The sequence below is a fragment of the Thamnophis sirtalis genome, unplaced genomic scaffold, assembly GCF_051295495.1.
Source record: "Thamnophis sirtalis isolate CommonGarterSnake01/CBP01778 unplaced genomic scaffold, rThaSir2_p1.2 scaffold_6, whole genome shotgun sequence".
In the NCBI taxonomy this organism is placed as follows: domain Eukaryota; kingdom Metazoa; phylum Chordata; class Lepidosauria; order Squamata; family Natricidae; genus Thamnophis; species Thamnophis sirtalis.
Genome location: NW_028261386.1, coordinates 37,454,499 through 37,476,741, shown reverse-complemented (window position 1 = coordinate 37,476,741; position 22,243 = coordinate 37,454,499). Strand labels below are relative to the sequence as shown.

Here is a 22,243-nt window from a genome sequence, read left to right as displayed (position 1 = left end):
AAATCCAAGAATGATTAGAAGCAAACATTGTACTATTCTCAAGTGGCCTGCTATGAGTTTAGCTCTTATTGGAAGAAATGTCCATTTGGGCTCAGTTCCAAATGGGAAGAAAGACACTGAAAACATGAAGGCCACTTGGAAGGATGATTTAATGGAGCAGTACTATTAAGCACATGGTCCTGGTGCAGTTGAACATATGGAGTGGAGAGAGAGACATTTACCCGTATTTTCACCCATATAACCCGCCCACGCAAATAACCCGCAGGTTTCCAAGATTTTCCAAGGGAAAAATATTTCCTTCCACTCCCCTCCAGAAGAACGGAGCTGATCTCGGAGTTTGGATTCTTAGGACTTGGGAGTCCCAGGGCGGTTTTCTTTCCCCGTAAAATCCCCCTTTTCTCCCACGATCCTTGCAGGCAAAGCGTTGAATTCCCTGGCAAAAGAACAAACGGCAGGAAGGGAGAATCCGGCTCCTTCATCGTAGGAAACGTTTCTGAGGTTTATGGAGCTTAAAGGTTCGTTTCGATTCTCCCTTCCTGCCGTTTCTCCCCAAAGAAGAAAAAATCCATATCCCCAGATATTTGTAAGAGGATTTGAGCGGATTTTCTTGTAAAAGGTTTCGGTGTTATTTAGGAAGGGTGGATGGATGGACGGATAGATGGACAGTATATCAAAGCAAGCGGCTCTGGTTCAAGAAGGGCTCTGGTTCATCTCAATGGGTGGAAAGTAAGAGGGAGGGACCCTTCCTCCCTCCCTTCCATGTACTTTATTGAACTCCGTGGGAGGAAAAGCTCTCCCGCCGCCTCCCCTTCCCTTCCTGCCGGACTTCCAAGCCAGAGAAGGCGAGGAGCTGCTGAACTGGGCAGAATCCGGGCTGCCAAGCGGCTGCCAAAGGGAAGGGAGGGTTAGGGCGCTTCTCCCAACAGCCCAGGGCCGGCTCCTCTTCCTTCCTCGGTGGTTGGGAGACCACCGCGGCTGCCTTTCCCCCTGCTCGCCCGCCCCACGCAAATATAAGATTACGGTAGTTATGTGGCTGCTTTGCTTCCATGCTTTTGAGATTGGCAGAAAAAGATCTACAGTTAGTGACTGCAGAGATCCAGAGCCTGGGAGAACATCTTAATTTCCTTCCTCATTAGCATATTTACTGAAAGGTTTCGGCAGCCCGGATTCTGCTTCGCCGCCAGTTCAGCAGCTCCTCGCCTTCTCTGGCTTGGAAGTCCGGCAGGAAGGGAAGGGGAGGCGGTGGCTGGCCTGAAAACGGAGCCACAGCCGCGCCGCCGCCGCCTTCCCTTCCTGCCGGACTTCCAAGCCAGAGAAGGCGAGGAGCTGCTGAACTGGCGGCGAAACAGAATCCGGGCTGCCGAAACCGAGCACCGCCTGCGCTTCCTCTCGCCTCCTGCTTCTTCCTGGTCGCTTCGCCCATAGCCAGGGGCGGGGTTTTCACGAAGGCGTCCCGAAACCCAAGGAGGAAAAGGGAGAAAAGGAGCCCGAGCCGCCGAGCCAGCCCACTGCCGCGAGGAAAGTGGTGGTCCCAAGCTCTCCCTTTAGTTAATCTGTGTAAAATATTTTCCGTATACCCCGGCCACTTTTATACCCCACGGGGGGCGTGCTATGTATGTAAAAAAACGCATATAACCCGCCCCGCGGGTTATATGGGTGAAAATACGGTATACCCTCTCTTGGGCCTTGCCTGTTCCTGTGGCAAGGACAGGTATCCTATTGGCTGCTGTCAGACCCCTATGGGACTATGTAGTCTTAGCTAAGGTTGTCTGTGTCCCAGGCTTGGTTGAATCCTGTTGGGTGATGCAATGAAGGGCAATTTCCTATTGTGGCTTAATGGTCTTGCCCTGAAGGATAATCCCATCATCCTGGAGTTGAGGTCTTTTGTCTTGTAGATAAGCTGCTACCAAAATATCTGTTGGGGGCAGGGAGTCTGGGCTGAGTTTCTGTCTTTAGAAACATGTTTCTCCTTTAGGGAAAACATAATATTCTGCCTTTTTAATATTTGCTAAAATGTTTCATTCTTCTAAGAGATATGGGTGCTAACTTTCTTCATTCTGAATCCAATGGAACTATAATGGAAAGAGCTGCAGCCATCGTTGAGAGAGGAACCTATTAAATCCAAAACATCTGAAGCAGTTTAACCAACAAGAGCAGAACAAACTGCTAGTTGAGGATTCTTATACACAGCTACAGAAAGCTCTCGATTGCAATATTTGCTTCAAAACAGTAAAATATTCAGATAATGTTTATAATTATGACCTTGCTGTTTTCCTTTGTTTTATTATTTAGATGAATATATTAAATCACATTTCAAAAGCAAAGTATCTGCTCTATGGACTATGTGATAAAAATGGTGGATGCCATTTACTTGTGTTTCAACATATTTCAAGCAAATTGGAATTTTTTAGGAAAAGGGGAAAGGGCATCAATACTTTTGGTTCTACCTACATACAATACATAGTACTTGGTAAAGTAGCAATGAAGGTCTTGGAAAAGATATTCAGATGCCATGATGTGCTTGCAAAGTCTAGATCAGTGATGGCTAACCTTTTCCTCGTGTGCTGAAATCGTGCGCACGTATGCGACAATGCACACATACGTGCCCACACCCATAATGCAATGCGCCCCACACCCTGTGCATGCATGCATGATCCCCCATGCTCCCCCTGCAAATGTACACGACCTCCCCCATGTTCCCCCCGTGCATGTGCACGACCCCCCTGCGCCCTATTTTGGGCCTAGCATGCCTCGTGGGACCAGAAATGGGCTGCGGTGGGTGTCACAACCCCCGTGCTTTTCCCCACCCCTGCACATGCATACATGACCCCCTGCATCCCCATGCATGCATGAGCAGCCCCCACGCATGTGCACATGCCTCCCACATTCACAACAGAGACCTGAAAATCAGGTGGCCGGCAGGAGGCACACACGTATGTGTGATGGAGCTGAGCTAGGTGACGGCTCAGGTGCCCGCAGAGAGGGCTGTGCATGCCACCTGTGGCACGCGTGCCGTAGGTTCACCATCACAGGATTAGATCATACAGTCAGTAGTTTTTCCGATGATAGTCTATGGAAGTGAAAGTTGGACTTCAAAGAAGCATGATAGAAAGAGTATTGACACTTTTGAAATTTTGTGTGGGAGAAGACAGCATGGCTAGCCAAAACAAGAAAAATAAAAACGGATCATAGAACAAATCAGTCCTGTATTCTCATTCAAGAAACAAATTACCAGGACCAAATTATCATTTTGGGGCGCATTATATGAAAACCTATCTCTCTGAAGATGACTATAATATTGTCAAAGGTGAAAGGAAAGGCAGGATGGTCAACAGCAAGATGGATGAACTGAGTTACAATGGTGATGGATGGGCTTTTGAAATACCTGAAGGACCAGGTTAAGGACAGATTGTCACTAAGAAATAACACTAATGTGATAGTAAATACTGTAGTGTTTCATGCTTTAGGAGACTATATTTTCAGGACGTAATTCAGCAGAAGTTTTACAGAGTTGCCTTTTCATTGCTTTTCTGAGTGTGATTTTTATTATTTTTTTAAATCTTGCGTTTGTTAATATTTTTTATAATTTTGTGATAGTAAACAATCAGGAATCTTTGGTGGTACAGTTATGTATTTGTATTTATCACATGACACATTCACATCACATTTTGATTAAATCAATTTTAAAATCAATTTTAAATCAAATAAATTTAAAAAAAATTAAAATCAATTTTAATCAAAATGTAATCTGGTGGTATATAAATGAGACAAATAAGTAAAATGTCAACAACTTTAAGAATATTATAACTATATTGTCTTTAAAAAATGAAATATGTGAATTAGAGTGATCAGTTACCAGGTTTCTCTTTCTCAGTGGCAGAATGAATAAGCGTTATGGGAGTTGGGATTTAGCACATTGGGAACCACATTGATTTTAGGGAAATGTTTTTTCTAATATGTTTAAATTATTATATTGTAGCTGTTACAAAAGCTAGTGTGTCTTGTTTTTTCACAGAATGTTTGAAGCTTATATACAGAATTACAGTGGCAGTGATCCACTTGATCCCTGGTACAGGTTGGTCTTTTCTTTGTCTTTACTCTTTAATATAGACCCTTAAATTACTATAAGATAGTAGTTAAGTTAACTCATTTTGGTTTTAGGTATTTTCAATGGATAGAAGGAATGTCAGAAGCAGAAGGAAAGCAAAATTGCCTGTCAACTTTATTGGAGCAGCTTGTGAAAACATTTCTAAGTGATAAGAGATATCAAGACGACATGAGATTCATCAACTGCTGTGTCAAATTTGTAGGTATATAGGATGTAAACTATGTTCTTTGAACTTTACCATAGAGCAATGAATAAGTAGCGGTATTGTTGATGTTAGAAGTAGATTTTTATAATTCTGGAATCAAGCTTTCTTCACTAAAGAACGTTACCCAGTTTTTCTTTTGATCGTGGTTGATTTTGATCTTGTGAAATTTCTTTTATATATGTTGATATGACAATATAGTCAATCCAATGTAAGTATTTTATATTTAAATCAGATGGAGTTTCATATGAAACTTATTAATCTCTATGAATTTTTATGTTAGCTTCTCAAGCTCATGCATCCCTTTTATGCATTTCTGCTGCCTTCTCTTGTGTGAACTGAGATACAGGAGAACATTTATTTGACCATTTATGAAGATATTTTCCAACTCTAGTCTGTTAAATTGGGGACAAGTCTCACCCTATGAAAGAATATTAGTTTATTCACTTCAATAGGCAAGATAAACCAGATGAGGCAGTGGCATAAGAATATGTTTTTTTCTCATTAGGAAAATTTCAGGAAATTCTAACTTAGAATGATATCTAAACATAATCAACATTATTGAATTTTCTTTCAGTCTGTTCTACTCCGAATAGATGGGCTGAAATCCATAGGACTTTACTTAGGACTAAATTAAATTCTACTGAATTTGTGGAAATAACTAATTCTGGCTCCAAAGCCAAGTTTTTAAAAAAAAACTTCATAACATTTATGGAATGGTATTTTGTAAACTGATGACTATTTTTTCTTCTGTTTTATAATGTGAGTTTATAATAGTTGAGATAACTACCTTAAAAAAATAGTATGTTAATGATGTTGCCTTGTTTTTCCCCTAGGCTGACTTCATTGATAATCCAAGTCATTTTTTCGATTATATGTACAGCCAAGGAGTTGGTAACAAATCATCAATTCTGTACATTGCTTGGGCACAACAACTTGGTAGACAAGGAAATGTGCCTCAGGCATGCATTATTATTCAGAGAGGTATCCAAAATGAAGCCCAGCCAATTGAGAAATTACATCAGCAGTATCTGTACGTTTCTGTTGTATGGTCTATTTGATAGCTTATGTCTATTAAGCAAGTTGAGCATAATGACTATTTTATCTAATCAAAGGATATTCTATATTTTTTTTAAAAAAACTGAGTTGCCATTACTTTCTTTAATTTCCTACTGAGCTATGATTTCTTGCTCCATAAAATTGAAGGCAAAAAGTAGGTGGTCCAATGAGGAAATAAGTGTGTTATAGCCAGCTGATAAACTGTCTTTGCTAAATCTATTTAGAACGTATCTTAGAGATGTTAGCAAATATTATGGTCATGTAATTGTAGTTAGCTAGAGCGAGACAGAGAACTTAGCCAATATATTTAGAGAACTCCAAATTGGATGATACTGTCTTAGATAAAATAGGAGGCAAGGGCATGTAGCAACTTAGAGGTAAAGGAAATCCTTGTTTATCATCCATTTGTTCAGATACCATTCAGCACAACACTGCTGAAAAAATAACTTTAAGGTCCATTTACAACCTTCATATTGTCCCTCAATCACGTGATTGCCATTACAGTCAATACTTGCACTGTGCTTGATTTGTCAGTTTTCCACCTCCCCCCCCATCCTTGCAGAGCAGAGAGATTAGAGACACGTATTGCAAGAAAGTAAATTGTTTGTCTTTCTACATATCAAATGTACTGTGGATTATGCTTTAGCCCAGGGTTGGCAGCCTCAGGTGCACTATGCAAAACAGCTTACCATACGCTCTTGAAATCCTTTTCCCTCCAATCACTCTGCTCTAACAAAAAGCAATTTCAATAGGCAATCGCTCCTTTGCCTGACACCCTCTATCTCATTCCCATACAAAGAGAATGGAGAGAAAGAGTTTTCAAGAGAGTAGAATAATCTCTTAGACACAACCCCCACTTGCTTTTTGAGTAGAAATTGCACATCCAGGAGTTGCAACTCCTGCTTGAAAAACAAGTGGTGGTCATAGCTAGGAGAGCCTTTGCCCAGCTTTGGTTTGTGCGCCCCAAGATCGTCCCACTCGTGCCAGCAGATCCCATTGGTCTGCTGCAGGCCTATGACCACGATGACTTATAACCAAAATATGGGTCCAAATTGTGGTCATAAGCCAAGTTATCTGTACTTATAAGCTGACTTTTAACACTCCTAAAGTAAAGTTTTTATTTCTCTTCTAGTTCTTAAATGTTGTTTAATAAAGAAAGTTTCTTTTGTTAGATATCTAGCATCGGTTAATACATTCTCGCATTAATTTTAGGTTGTTACAGAACAGTTTGCCACAGAATGAAATTTCAACTCCAGGTGGGTCTGATTCCATAAATGTATGCCATGTAATATAATAATTTGATTTTTTTGAAAAATACTTGATACTTCTCAGCGTTCAGGAAACCATGCTTCCTTCAAGATCGCTATCAAATTGTGTTATTTTAACAACTGAGGGGGGGGGTAGTGTTCACCAACTATTTTTGGACTTTGAGATTTCTCAAAATGGAGTGTTGATTTAGAGAACTTGTGTGATCTCTTGTAAGGGAAGAAAATGTTTGTATAATGGCATCAAAAAATGATGTATACAAATACTTCAGCAACATATGGCTGCTTCCTTCTCCAAAATATATTCTGACTACTTTATAACAGTTCAACTCTGTTTTTAAACTCTACGTCTGAAAAATATTATCAAATGCATTTGCTTTCATATGGATTCTATGTGCACTCAGAAACCATAGACGTTCATTAGCTTTTAATTGGCAAGTGAACATTACAGTTAAGCTTTATGTTAGCATGTTGGTTGAATCTGATATTTGTATGGGTAAAGTGAGACTGCCGTGTGTGAAGTAGGTAACGCTGCACACAGCATTGCTGATAGGCTTTGAAAGCCAAGAAGGATTATAGAAAACAAGAGCTAAGAGAAAAGGTGGAAGGAATTTATGAGCATTAGGCTGGGGATTAGAACGGTGGTTGTGGTGAGAGGGGATGTACTGGCCAGATACCTGAAGGAGTGTCATAAAGAACAAAGCAAGATTTGTTTCTGTGTCCAAGAAGGCAAAACATGATCTAATAGCATGTTGTTAACAGAATAAGATATTTTCCTGTGCACCGCTTGGAGAGTCCAAGCGCCGGGTTAAATCAGTCTGGTTACCCTGGGACTGAGGAATATTTTTCCTTGGCCACGCCTCCTGGTGTTACTTGGCGCCAGAATTTTTCCTCAGTCTGCCTGTTCAGGACTTATATTTGTGAGCTCCAACGTAATTTATCTATGTTTGGACTCTCCTTTTAGTATTTCCTTTTCTTTTTCCTTAATTTGTTTTTCCTATAATTAGCAGTTCATTTGTCTCCCTCTTTTTGCTTCACGTTGTTTTGATTTATCCTAGAGACTTGGAGGTAGGCGTGGTGGTGGTGGGTGCTCCGCTTGCCGCGCCGCCTTTGGACGGCAGCGGAGAGCTGCCGCTTTTGCTTTAAAGCGTGGCAGGAGCAACAAGGCTTCTGGCGGCTGCCGGTGTTCCCCTTTTAGTTGGAATTATTGTGGGTTTTTTGCGTTTTTCTCGCCTTTTGGATGGCGTAACCTGCCGTGGAGGGGTGCGCAGTTGCTTTAAATTGCGTGGCCGCCATCTTTACCTCCTTCTTCTCCCTCGCACTGGATCGGTGGCCAATTGGGAGGGCCTGAATTCACGCCTTTTCTCCCATTGGTGTTTCCGCTCAGCCACGCTTCTGCAGATAGCCGCAGGGTGGTTAGCTGGCCTCGATCGGGTCTCCTGCTGGGTCACTTCCACCTCCATCGTTTCCCCAAGTGGCGCTGGCATCTTGGTCACCTGGTGGTCATACACTGGCACAGGGAGGATTTTTATGTAAATTTTTTGCATTTTATCCACTAATTCTCCCTGATCTATCTGCCTGGTCTTGTAGCCTCAGCTGCTTTTTCAGTTTCTTGCCTCCCGTCGAGTGGCTGGATTCATTGGACTCATTGCAGAGCCCCAGTTTTACTACTCTGGATTTTTCCCCACAAACTGTTCCTGCTTCCACAATATTTGCATGTCATCTGATCCAGCACCAGCCACCAGATATCCTTCATCTCCTGACTTCCACCTGTATTGGCCTATTGTCTGAAGTCTGTGCCATCAGGCCATGGAGCATCCTGCCCCATCTGACTCAGCTGATGGTAAACCAGGTCCCTCTCAAGCCCCTAGCAAGGGAACTTCTGCAGGCAGGGACAAGGGGGTAAAGAAGGGCAGGGTGGCCAGTCAGAATATCCATCCCTATAAGGCACCTTCCGCGGTGGTGGCTAGGGATACAGAGAGGTGGCAGCGGGCTCTCGACAAACAATTTGAGAAGGCCCAATGCCAGGCTGTGAGGGAGTGCTCTCAGCCTACCCCCCCCTGTTGGGTCAGTCATTCCACCACTCCCAAGGGAGGGATCGCCTGTCTGTAATTGATGAGGAAGTGGACTCCCAGGACCTCTCCCCGGATAAGTCTCTGGCTGAACCGGGCTCTCCTGCTTTTTCATGTGTCTCTCAGTCAGGGCCCGCCCCCGAGGACCCTAACCTCGGGGGGCTTGCTGATCCCATCCTTGCCTGGCATGTTCCTCCTCCTTCCAGGGACCCCGTTGGTTCGGACTCTGCCATAACTCAGGAACCTGAGTTATCTGCCCACATGCAGACGGTGGTCGCCCTTGCCAACTCCCAGGTCATTGACCAGGGGATGCAGAGGTGTGACCAAGCACCCGTCGCTCCCAGATCCTCTCAGCCCAGGCAAGAGGCTCCCTCCACCACCAGGCAGGTCCATCATCCATCTCTGGAGTCCTCTGCATTAAGTGAGACTTCCGTTTTGGAGGACCCGGATCAAGAGGAGCAGGAGCTCTCAGAGGATGAGGACCTTCCTCCGGATGCTCCTGCCTTCTCGGGGCTCTTTAAGCCTAGCCTATTTAAGTCCATCTTGGACAAGGCTAAGAACACCATCCAAGTGGGTACCAAACCTAAGACCGTGCAGGGATCCTCGGATTCCGCTCCGATTAACCCCAATGCTAGCATGTTTAACGTTCAGGCACCTTAGTAAGAGCTGGTGCTGGTCCCAGATCTCTTTCAATGTCATTCAACAGCAGTGGGCCCAGCCTGGCTCCCTGGCTGCGCCCAGTGGCGGGGACAAGAAGCTGTACTCAGTTGATCTCGTGCTGGAAGATATCCTGGTACTGCCATATGTAGACCTTCCTATAGCGGCTCTTACTTCTAATTCAGTCCTTCCGGCAGACTTGTTGGAAGGCCTCAAGACAGGACAAAAAGCGGAGAAGACCTGCCACAAGACTCATCAGGAGGTGGCCTGGGCCATTAAGGCTTCTTCCTCTGCGTCCTTCTTTAACAGAGCCTCTGTCATTTGGCTCTGTGAGCTTCAGGCTAAACTACTGGCAGGAGACACATGTCTTTGCCAGGACATAACAAAAATTATTGCGGTGTCCCAGTATTCAGCTGATGCCTCCCTTAACGCGGCCAAATTCGCCTCTAGGGCACTAGCGTCCAACGTGACCTCCCACTGCCTCGTCTGGCTCTGTCACTGGCAGGCAGACTAGAAGAACAAGTGGAAATTGGCGTCTGCCCCGTTTAAGAGGTCCAAATTGTTTGGGGAGGTCTTAGACCTCTTCTTGATTGAATCCAAAGATAAACGGAAAGTTCTGCCCACCCTGAACAAGAAACAGGATTGTAAATCCTCTCCCTATTTCAAGAGACAGTCCTTCCGTTCCAGCAGGACCCTCTTCCACTCTCTCCAACAGACCAGCTGGTCAGTCGGGAGATAGGTGCCAGGACAGACAGTCCTTTCGGGACAGGGGTTTGCAGCAGTTCAACTACCGCAGGTCCAACTTCGGCGGGGCCTCCAACAGGCCCTTCCGCAAGTCCAAGTGATCATCAACGCTCCCCTCCCATTGGGGCCCGACTCCAGCTGTTCTCTCCCCAATGGGCACTGACCACGGAGGATGCCTGGGTCATCCAGACTGTCAGGGAGGGGCTTTGCTTGGAGTTTCTCTCCCAATCCCCTCGGAACTTCATTCGCTGTCCGACCCCCTCTTGCCCTCTCAAGAGGGAACTCATGACCCTGGAAATTCACCATCTCCTGGAGATCAATGCTATAGAACAAGTTCTACCCAACCAGGAATGGAGGGTTTTCTTCTTGGTGCCCAAGAACTCAGGGGGGTGGAGAGCCATCTTGGACCTCAAGAACCTCAACTGTCACATCGCATACAGGAGGTTCAAGATGCAATCCCTGCAGACTATCCTAGCGGGGATTCTCCAGGAGGACCTTTTCGCATCCATCAACTTGAAGGAGGCTTATCTACAAATTCCCATTCGGCCACAACACCGGAGGTTCGCAGGTCATGGTACGCCGACCTTGTCAGCCTGTTGGTGTCATCCCCATGGTGGATTCCTCAGGACCAAGTCTCCCTCAGCTAGGGAGCCATAGTACATAGTACACCCAGACCCCCAGTGGCTCCAGCTGGCCATCTGGCACTTGAGGGGGATCTCCTGAGGAGCAAAGGCTGTCAGAGGAGGTTGTGCGTACCACCCAGGTGTCCAGACGACCATCAACGACCAGGATATATGATTCCACCTGGTCCACTTTCGCCAAGTGGTGTGGCAACTACCGTCTCGATCCAGTCACTGCGCCTGTTTCCTGCATACTGGACTTTCTACAAGGGGGCCTAGACAAAGGTCTCGCCCCCAATACTCTTTGTCGTCAGGTGGCAGCACTGTCCACTGTCTGATCCGGCGACCCGGCCCAGTCCCTCAGCATGATCTCAAGGGTTCGCTGTTTCCTTAAGGGCACCTCCAACTTACGTCCTCTGGTGGCTCACCACTATCCCAACTGGCAGCTATCAGTGGTCTTACAGGCTCTTACCTCTCCGCCCTTTGAGCCTCTACGTACGACATCTCTTCGTCACCTCACCTTAAAGACTGCCTTTCTTGTTGCAATAACATCTATGAGACTCATCTTGGAACTGGTGGCTTTATCAGTGTGGGAGGATCTATGTGTCGTCTACCCGGACAGGGTCGTATTGCGTCTGGACCCTGCTTTCATCCCGAAGATCAACACCTGGTTCCACACGACACAGGAAGTAATCCTGCCTAACTTCTGCCCGCACCCCAACCACCCGAGGGAACGTGGTTGGCACAAGTAGGACGTCAGACAGGCCCTGCGGATATACATCAAACGCTCTGCGAACTTCTGCAGGTCAGAGGCCCTCTTTGTTTCATTCCAGCCTGGCTCCTTGGGTAAGAAGGTGACATCTTCCACAGTCGGTAGGTGGCTAAGAGCATGCATTAAAGCTGCATACGAACACCAGTCCAGGGTGCCCACTAGGAGTGCTGCCACCACTGCGGCCTGGGCCACCAAGGCTACCATTGAAGACATCTGCAGAGCGGCTACTTGGTCCTCATCATCGCCCTTGTCAGGAACTATAAATTGGACATGTATGCCTCGGCCGAGGCATCTTTCAGCAGGCGGGTGCTACAGGCAGTTGTTTCCATGACTGAATCCCGATACTGTTCTTCTGCCCGCCCTAGTGACATATAACTTGGATACGTCCCATCGCTTGGACTCTCCAAGCGGTGCACAGGAAAATGACCATTGGCTTACCTGAAGGGTCCTTTTCTGTGCACCGTGGGAGAGTCCAACCCACCCTGGTTTCTCAGTCCAGGGATTCATGACCGGCGTGTCAACGTGGACTTTCTTCACCTGATTCATCACGCTTCTAGCCTTCACAGTTCCAGACCATCTCAAAATTCTGGCACCAAGTAATACTAGGAGGCATGGCCAAGGAAAAAGATTCCTCAGTCCCAGGGCAACCAGACAGATTTAACCCGTTGCTTGGACTCTCCTGCGGTGCACAGAAAAGGACCCTTCAGGTAAGCCAATGGTCATTTCAGCTCAATGTCAGGAAAAAAAAGTCTTGGTAATTATTTATTTTGCTCTGGGTTCCACCACAAAACCGCGGTCGTCTAAAGCGCGCTCGACGAAACCACGTACCTGACGTCATCACAGCGCGACGAAAAAAGCACGCTGTGAGCGGTAAAGGTAAAATTAACACGTAAAACTAAACCTAACCCCCCCCAAACCTAACCCTAAACCTAACCCTAAACCTAACCCTTAACCTAACTCTAAACCTAACGCTAACCCTTAACCTAACCCTAAAGAGCTGAGGTGGCGCAGTGGTTAGGGTGCAGTACTGCAGGCCACTTTAGCTGACTGTGATCTGCAGTTCAGTGGTTCAAATCTCACCGGCTCAAGGTCGACTCAGCCTTCCATCCTTCCGAGGTGGGTGAAATGAGGACCCGGACTGTGGGGGCAAGTTGCTGACTCAATTTGCTAAAAAAATTGTAAACCGCTTAGAGAGGGCTGATAAATAAAGTCTAATAAATAAAAATAAACCTAACCCTAACGCTTAACGTAACCCTAAACCTAACCCTAACCCTTAACCTAACCCTTAACCTAACCCTAACCCTTAACCTAACCCTAACCCTTACCTTTACGTGAACCGGCTTGCCCTTTTTTCTCCGCGGTCGTTGTCGCGCTGCTGATGACATCAGCGACGCGCTTTAATCAGGCACGCTTTAGTGGACCGCGGTTTTGTCGTGCCATGGTCGCTCTGTTGTTGGGTTTTATAAATGAAGAAGCCAAATAATACTTCAAGATGCTTTATTATGGATTTCAGACATTGAGCTAAGTGAGCTAAATTGCCTGCAAGGTCAGCATTCTTATTGGGGATTAAAACTACCGGTAGGTATGAAAACTGGACAGGACCAGATATTTTGAGCAGAGAGGAAAGCATATCTAAATAAGAGTATGCCAAGAGAAAGGGAAACAAATAGGAATTGGGCAGAAAGGGGGAATAATCAATTTTGTGGAAGCTTAATGTATGAGAATAGAGATGAAATTTAACGTATAAGATGCATTGCATTCATAGAAGGTAACACTTCTTCCTTCAAGATTGCGGTGCAGAACAGGCTGCCTGGGAAAGTGGGAGGGTGTTTAAAAAAGGGCTTTAGGACTAAGCAGACTTTTTTAGATTGGTAGACTTGCATATGGGACAGTACCCTTTTGCTTCATTCCACTCAGCTCAGAAACCCACATCTCCCAGAGTTTGGGGAACATAGGAAGGATCAGAGTTTAGGGAATTTTTCTTGCATGAGTTTCCTTAAATTATTTGTATATAGGATATAAGACATTAAGTGTTACAGTTCAGCTCCTCCAATATTAGTATTCTTTTTTTAAATAAAACCCCACTGTCATGCTGGGATTATTATGCTTCTATTGTAGAGATACATTATATTGTGTCCACTTTATTTATCTTCATTCAATTGTATCCTGTTCTTAGAATCTATCTCTGCAGTTTTCTTGGCATACATTATAATTTGTTTCATAGATTATACTTCTAAAAAATTGAGTTTTCCTTTCTGCCCAATTCCTATTTGTTTCCTGTTTTCTTGGCATCCTCTTATTTGGATGTACTGCTATCTATCTGCTCAAAATATCTGCTCGTGTCCAGTTCTCACACTTAGTTTTAATCCCTAGCATCAGAGTGCTGACCTTGCAGACGATTTAGCTCACTTAGCTCAGTGTCTGAAATCCGTAGTAAAGCTTCTTGGAGTATCATCCGGCTCCTTCATTTATAGATCTCAACAACAGGGCAAAATAAATAATTACCGATATGTTTTTCCTAACATTATACTGAAATAGCTTATTCTACCGGTATTAGCATGGAGCATGGAGTTACCATAATAGCATTCTATTAATTCCATGATATTAGATCAGTTTTTGCCTTTTTGGGCACTGAGTAGTTTGCTATTGTGTCTTTCCTAGAGAGAAAGTGATTGGCCCAAGGTCATGCAGCTAGCTTTGTGTCTAAAGTGGGATTAGAACTCACAGTCTCCTGGTTTCTACCTTGATGCCTTAACCACTAGACCCCACTGATTCTCCACTGTGTCCACTAGACGGCTGCTTTTTGTCTGTTCTTGACTGCTTACTGTTTCAGCATGTAATACAAGTAGTTCTCAACTTACAACAGTTCATTTAGTTAGCATTCAAAGTTACAATTGCACTGAAAAAGGCTTATTGTCATTTTTCACACTTACACCTTTGGAGCATCCCCATGATTATGTGATCAAAATTTAGATGCTTGGCAATTGGTTCATACATATGACCATTGTTGTGTCCCAAGGTCATTTTATAACTTTTTCAACCTTTTGATGAGCAAAATCAAGGGGGAAGCCAAATTCACTTAACTGTGTTAGTAACTTATCAAGTGCAGCGATTCATTTAACAAATGTGGCAAGAAAAATTGTAAATTAGGGCAAAAAATCACTTTAACAAATGTTTCAATATAATGAGATTGCAATCTAAATCTCTCCTTGTTTAGAATGTTTAAAATCTTCATTTTGTGTTGGCCTAACTTGAAAATGTGAACATAAAGAAACAGATTATTCTAATAAAATCTAGTTTAGCTCTCTGTAATCTTCCCTGGGGAATAGGCCTTACTTCTCCGGAAGCATTGGATAAGAACTGCCAACATCCTCAACCAAAATAGCAAGCCACTGTGTCAAGTGTAGATGATGGAGTTGTAGTTAGAACATCTGGAAGGCCTTGCATAGGGTAAAATTGGTTTTGAAACTTCCAATGTTTTGGTACGTGTTACTTCTGATAACTGGTACCCACCTTTTCACATCTAAGAGTATATTTTTCTGTAGTTGGTGTTTTGCAGCCACGTAATCCTCAGCTGTCTAATCAGTTGGCTTCTAAAAAGGATTCGACCTGTCCCTACCAGAGTCAGGTAACTAAAAATAAAATATATTATTAAATGTACCAGGATATTAATAAAATCCAATTTTACATGCATTTTTTCTTTGTTAATTGTACACCTATAGATAAAGATCTGATGCGTTTTATGTTTAAGCACTTACGATTATGATCTTTTCCTTTTCCTTTTTAATGGCATTAAAATATGCCGTCATTCAAATAATTGCTGTTTGGAATTCTTAGATGGTGTTAAGACTCGGCTTGTCAAAGCATTACCAAATATAACTTTTCCCATTTGCATGTTTAAAAAGGTCCACATCAAGGAAAAAAAAAATTGGCTGGATATTTATAGCTCTGCTCTATCCAGTGTCCTCACCACATCACCAGATGGCTCTTTGAAGCCTGCAGGCAGGTTGGGATGCTATGTTTTGGCCCCACCCAAGTAGCATTTGCCCACCCTTGGCCTAAAACATCATTATCAATATCTAAATTTGGATATCCTGAAAAACTGTGGCTCTTCAAAAAAAAACTGCAGCCATTTAAGAGAAGAATTGCAAGTTAAAAGCTAGATTTCTTTAGACTTCATTTTCACACTGATGAAAATCCTTTTTGAGCTACAATCTCGAGTGCTCTCCCAGACAGTAAAACAAGGCTCAAGAATGCTGGGGCTTAAAAATTCAGGAGGGCCACAGGGACTCCGACTCCTTGCGTGATGCCTGAATATGACTAATGTGGGTTTTTTTTGTGATGAAACCCTTGCAAATACATTGCTATTTCAGCACACCAAGATCTTGTAGTAAATTATACTTGCCTGCCACATTTCCCTATCATTTAGAGCAAACATTTTGACAGCACTTCCCTTGATTTTTTAAGAAACTCTACACCTCCCCAACTCTTGTTTAAATGAATACCTGTATAACAATAACATATATAGTACAGTAGATGCTTCATTCACTTAGATTTAGAAAAAGTATCCAAAGTTTGTCTTCAGTCTCTTTGCCTCTTAATTTTCAAAAAAAAAAGTCCTCATTTTGAACTTTGTCTTATTTTTTTTAGAATTCAAACAGTTCTGAATTATACCCTATGACTTGCGGGGGACAAGGGAATATGTAAGTAATCAATGTTTTAGGAACACAATGTTCAATAATTATAGATACATTCATAATTTCACTATCAGTTCATTTGTTTCATCCAGATCTGGTATGTGTAAGGGGACATTTTGCCCATATGTACTTATTTATTCTTTGAATCTGGGGGAGCAATCCCAATGTTTCCACTGACTTTTAGCTGAGGAAAATGAGAAAAGCATGCATTAGGAAGCGGTTCAAAGAAATCAAGATTCTTTTTTAACTCTAACCCGTCCTATAGACACTTCTGAATAAGATTTATTTTATTCAATATTACACCCATTTTGAATTATCCCACCCCCCCAATATCATACCTGCTCAAGTTTTTAATCTTTCCTAAGAAGCCTACTATGTATATTGCCTGTCCCATTTTTAATCATGAGAAAATTACTGATCCAAATCAATAGGTTTAGTTTGTGAATGAGGTTTAGGGCCTTGATTTCCCATGGCTTATGTCCTGTGATCTAGCTGCTGAATTTTGTTTTAATAGCATTTCTCAAAATATTAATATTACTGTATTGATTGGAAAGAACATTAAGCATGTGCTTAAGCATAATTGCTTGTTGTGTTGTTTCTGGCGCTGCAATAAAGGCCCTAAATTCCTTTTTCTCCCTAGAGAAAAACCCAAGTACATCACCACCATTTCCAAGTCAGAAGTTGTACCAGTGCCATCAAGTCATGCTGCCCTTGAGCAGAAGGCGATGTATGTCAAGGCACTTCTTGAGTGTGAAGGTTCTGAACTGTGCTTTGAAGAAGTGAGAGCCAAAGCATATTTGAAGAAGGCAGAATGCTTGAAAAGGCAAAAGGAATTGGGTAATTACTACAGTTTAACTCCTGAGTTCGAAACATGGAACATAATACTTTAATGCTTCTACATGTGCTAAGCCAAGATGGGATTTAAATGGGTTTTGTGGAAATAAGGTTTCAGTCAGTGCTGTATAGGTAGTCCTTGACTTATAGCTATTTGTTTAGTAAACGTTTAAAGTTACAACAGCATAAAAAAAGTGACTTGTAACTGGTTTTCACATTTTTGATTCTTGCAGCAATCTCCATGGCCACATGATCAAAATTAGGGCACTTTGCAACTGGAATGTTTTTATGGTTAGTTGCATTGTCTTGGGGTTACGTGATTACAATTTGTAATCTTCTCAGCCAGCTTCCAAGAAGGAAAGTGAAGGGGGCAAGCCAGATTTCTTTAATGACCGCATGATTCACTTAACAACTGCATCAATTCACTTAACAAGTGTGGTTTACAGGTTGCTCCATTTTACAGGTTGTAAAATGGAGCAAACTTACTGAACAAATTGCTTAGCAGCGGCAATTTTGGGCTCAATTGTAGTTGTAGGTCGAGGAGAACCTGTAGATGAGCAAAGCATTTCCTGGTTTAGTTTCCTTTTTCACTGCTTTTGTTTTCTCTCTTTTTTTAAATATTTTTTTTTAATTTTTAATTTAAAACAAATACAGCATCCTTCTTTACATGCTATAGAAAGTGTATCAGTTGGTTACAAAAACACTTTCGTGCATCTCTTCCACAGTCAACAAACATAATTCATATTAACTTAAGTATTTTAACTCTATAATTGTTTAAGTGTCCATCATAAAATATCCCAAAATTTAATACATAGCCACATACTGGCCTTTCAATTACTATTTTTAAAATCCTCCACTAACACTAAATCCTTATGTCCTATTCTAGCTAAACATCCATAATATTTAATAACAAAGTTTTCTAATCCTCCTTTCCAAATCACTGTTTAAAGTTTACATCCAGTTTCCTTATGTTATACTCATATCTATATATACGTTGTTACTCTTATCCCTCCTTTATTTGACTATATCCTGTATCATAACATTTCCCCCCTAATAATCAAAGCCTTAATTGTATCTAACTTAGTTCTTTTTTATTATTATTAACCTTTATGTATAATCCAAAGGGATTGCTAATCTTCCTTGCATGGGTGCCATTCAATATTCATATCCAATTGTACTCATCATAACACTACACATTGTATACATTAGTAACATTATCAGTTATTTATTTAAGCTATATCTATTATCAATACATTTCACTAACTAGTTTAACTAGTTTTAAATTATATTCCTCCCTCTATCGACTTGTATCTTTCCAATAGCAAAACAGTCTCATATCTTCTGCCATTTGTGGTGCCAGTCCTCTAATCAGCTTCTTGATCAGCTTTGCATAGACCAGTGATTCCCCAAGTGGGTGGTACCGCCCCCTGGGGGGTGGGTGGGATGGCTTAGGGGGGTGCTAAGAGGCAAGGGGGTGGCAGGGGGATGGTAAGGGGACAACCCAAAGGGGACATTCTCCCAGGGGCATCTCAGGCAACTTTCTCTCTTGCTGTGCAAGGAAGCTGAGTTTTGCCTTGAAACTTGCTGTTCCAGCAATCTGAAGGGGACATTCTCCCAGGAGCATCTCAGGTACCTTTCTCTCTTGCCGCGCAAGGAAGCGAAGCCAAATTTGTTTATTTAACCTCCCGCTCCAGCTTCCCCCGCCCTACTACATTAAGATCCCCACGCTTCCCATTTCTGCTGGAAGCACGCAGGCCATGTGAGCGAGCAGGCGCGCGAGCCCCCTCAATGATCTGAGGGGAGCTGGGAGGTGCCAAACTGTACCTAGCTGTCCTCACTCCCTCGCGGCTAAGGGTGGGAGCGCCTGAGATGCCACTGGGAGATTGTCCCCTTCGGGTTGCTGGGACAGCAAATTTCAAGGGAAAATGCAGCTGCTGGAATCGGTGTGCTTGCAACTTAATGCTCTCCAAGAAGCCTGCATTACCGGGAGCAGCAGAAGAGCTGCAGCGGGCACCACTGCCACCTCTGGTGTCCAGCATCCTCCTCAGGAGTCTTGAGTTGCAGCCATTTGCATGTCTCTCCCGAGCTTCTCTCGGGAGTTGAAATGGCAGGCACCACACTGGCATATCCTCTGGGTGAAAGGTGAGTGAAGGGTGCAGTGACAGGAGAGGCTGGACGTCCCCAGCTCTCAAAGAAGCTCTCGAGGAAGGAGGCAGTGATGAGGCCCGAGGCTCGCTTCCCTTCATCCTTCCTCCAAGAGCTGCAGGTGGCAGGGAAAATGAGGCTTCTTTGCCAGCTTCCCAGCTGGCAAAACAGAAATTTTTGCCAACTGGAAAGTATGTGTGTGTGTGAGAGAGAGTGGGGGTGAGAGAGAGAAAGAAAGAGAAAGTGAGAGAGAATAAAAGGGAGAAAGAGGGAGAGAGAGAGAAAGAGAAAGAAGGAAAGAGAAAGTAAGTGGGGGAGACAGAGACAAGAAAGAAAGAAGGAACGAAGGAAGGAAGAGAAAGGAAGAAAAGAAAGAGAGACACACAAGAAAGAAAGAATAGACAGAAGAAAGAAAAAGAAAGGAAAGAAAGAAAGAGGGAAAGAGAGATATAAGAAAGAAAGAAGGAAGGAAGAAAGAAAGAAAAAGAACTTATGATCACAATTGAGCCCAAAATTTTGGTTGCTACGCAAGAGCATTGTTAAATGAGTTTCACCACATTTTACAAGTTGGCCACTCCAACCGGTCACATGACCGCCAAGCCATTCCAACAAAATAGGCCACACGTACAGAATAGGTTCTAAAAAATTTTGAAATCCACCACCGGTATATGTGTATGTTTGTGACAGAGAGAAAAAAGAATTAAGGTCATTGATCTAAAGATGAAAAACTTTAGATAAAAGACAAAAGTGTTTATTATCCATTTTGGGTTTTTTACAAGAACATCTTTTTGTGTAAGTCTGTGATATCTTAATGATATCTGTTGCAATTTTGTGCTTTGTGATAATACCTTACTGAGATTACTTCTTTCAAAATCTAAAGAGGAATTATCATCTACTAAGAACAGTGAAGTAGTTACTAAATTTTACTAGTTTACTAAGTTACTAAGGTTCTTGATAAATGACTATCAGACTTTGAAAACCTGGTATCACTGGATCATGTTCAACAATTTTGTTGAATTAACATTAACTTAAAAGGTTTTTAAATTGGATTTTGAATAAATGTGCAATTAATTGTTACAGTTTTGAATTTTACTGTTACTATCTTCCTTCTGTCGTGCAAGCCACCCAGTCACATGACCAGCCATGCCTACCAAGCCACACCCACAGAACCGGTAGTAAAAAAATTTGAATTCCACCACTGGGTGGGGGGCACTGAGGATCAGTTTGTAGCACCAAGGGGACGGTGGACTAAAAAAGTTTGGTAACCACTGGTATAGACTTCTCTTAGCAACTCCTTGCTTATAAGATCTCTCATATAATCTTGATGCCCTCTTTCTGTTTCCTTATTCAGCATATCCTTGATTGTCAGCAGTGTTATCAATGCTTTTGCTAATATAATTTGTCTCTTTAAATCCATAGATTCTTTAGTTTTTTCTTCTTCTGTATCTTGCCCTCTGAAATAGATTTCCTTTCCATTTAATTCTTCTTTCAGTATTCCATTCTTTCCATTTTCAGAGACAAACCAAACACCATAAATATCAGCAGGTTTAATCTCTTTATATTCATTTTCCACTTTGATTTTTTGAGTTTCGATCACCCCTTTGCATTTGAGAGGCTTCCTCAATTTACCATCATATTTTATTGTTATGTGCTCTAAGTATTCCAGTTTTTTCTCTATTCTTTCATATGTATTTGATAATTTCTGTATTTTTGAAAGTATCTTCTGCAAACTTAAGACTTCTATTTTCTTTTGAAATTGTGCCATTCTAACAAACACAGCTGCTCTAACTTGGAAGGTTAATAAAATTAAAGCATAGATTCACAAAGAACATTGTTTTCATTTTTCTCTGATTAGAAATATACTTCAAAGGGACATCTGTGTGCTTCCCTTCTTTATCACTCTCTGTAGTCAAGCAGTAAAACCTTGTATTGCCAAGTCAAAACAATCTGTAGAGGGAAAAAAAAGTGTTCCATTTTCAATAAACAAAACTCCAATCAACAAATCCTCCCAGCCTCCGAGCAGTGTTAATACTGTTGAAAATCTAATTTCCTTTTGTATCTTTTTTGTATTTCAAGTTAGAAAAAAGACTCCAATCTTTAAATGAATTAGAAAAATACCCACAGCAATGAAAGAGGAAAACTTTAGTCCATAGGTTACAGAGAACAATAAAAGAAAAAATAGAAGTTTCAAAAGGCTTGCATAAATTCCATCCATGAAAATAGCATTTAAAAAGTAAGATAACCACTATCCAAAACCATTCCAAATTTAATCCCGCCGCTTGATTCTTCTATTCTCCAATTTAGATTAATTTTAAGTTTTTATAGGCAGTCTCTTTTTAAAACAGTAAAAGTTCCTCACCAGCTGGAATCACTTTCTCTTTCCAAATCCTTCCATTTTGGAGCCACCCTGACTTTGTCAGCCTTGGCTGGATCTTTTGTCGCCGGCTTGAAGAACTTCTCTTGCTTTTTTCAGGGATTTTGCGATATCCCTGAGGTCAGCAAGATGTATTCTTCCTGTTCACCATCTCTTCGGGATGGTTTGGTCTGATTGGACCACCCAGCGGCAAAAGTATTGGCTGCGGTCTCAGAGCATTGAGACTGCACGTCCATCTTGTCGTGATATTGGCTCCTCCTTCTTTTTGTTTTCTATCTCTTGATTGGTTAGTAACTTAAGGGACAAATATAAACCAGGAATAAGTGAAGATACATTGGAAAACAAGCAATGAAATCAGTAGAGTAACGCATCATAACTTTGTTCCTAAAAATAAGTCATACCGTATTTTTCAGACTATAAGATGCACCTTTTACCCCAAATAAGAGGGTGAAAATCTGGTTGCATCTTATTGTGACCCGTCAAAACCGCGCTCAACTAAGCCGCGCCTGATTAAACCGCATCGCTGATGTCATCAACAGGGTGACAACAGCCAGCACGGAGAAAGAAGGGCGCTTTAAATAGCCCTTTGAAAGCAAGCCGATTCAACTTAAGGTTAGGGTTAGGTTTAGGGTTAGGTTTAGGGTTAGGGTTAGGTTAAGGGTTAGGATTAGGTTTAGGGTTAGGTTAAGGGTTA

General features: G+C 42.4%; 1 protein-coding gene across 1 annotated transcript in view; it reads left to right on the top strand.

The window, feature by feature from the left end:
* Window positions 1-22,243, top strand: part of BUB1 (BUB1 mitotic checkpoint serine/threonine kinase) — a 52,100-nt gene that overhangs the window by 4,267 nt on the left and 25,590 nt on the right. The window contains exons 2-8 of the mRNA XM_087717619.1: window positions 4,016-4,075; window positions 4,162-4,306; window positions 5,147-5,343; window positions 6,582-6,625; window positions 15,045-15,127; window positions 16,150-16,202; window positions 16,837-17,033. Coding sequence (XP_087573745.1) covers window positions 4,016-4,075; window positions 4,162-4,306; window positions 5,147-5,343; window positions 6,582-6,625; window positions 15,045-15,127; window positions 16,150-16,202; window positions 16,837-17,033 — 779 coding nt within the window. The remainder of the gene's footprint in view (window positions 1-4,015; window positions 4,076-4,161; window positions 4,307-5,146; window positions 5,344-6,581; window positions 6,626-15,044; window positions 15,128-16,149; window positions 16,203-16,836; window positions 17,034-22,243) is intronic.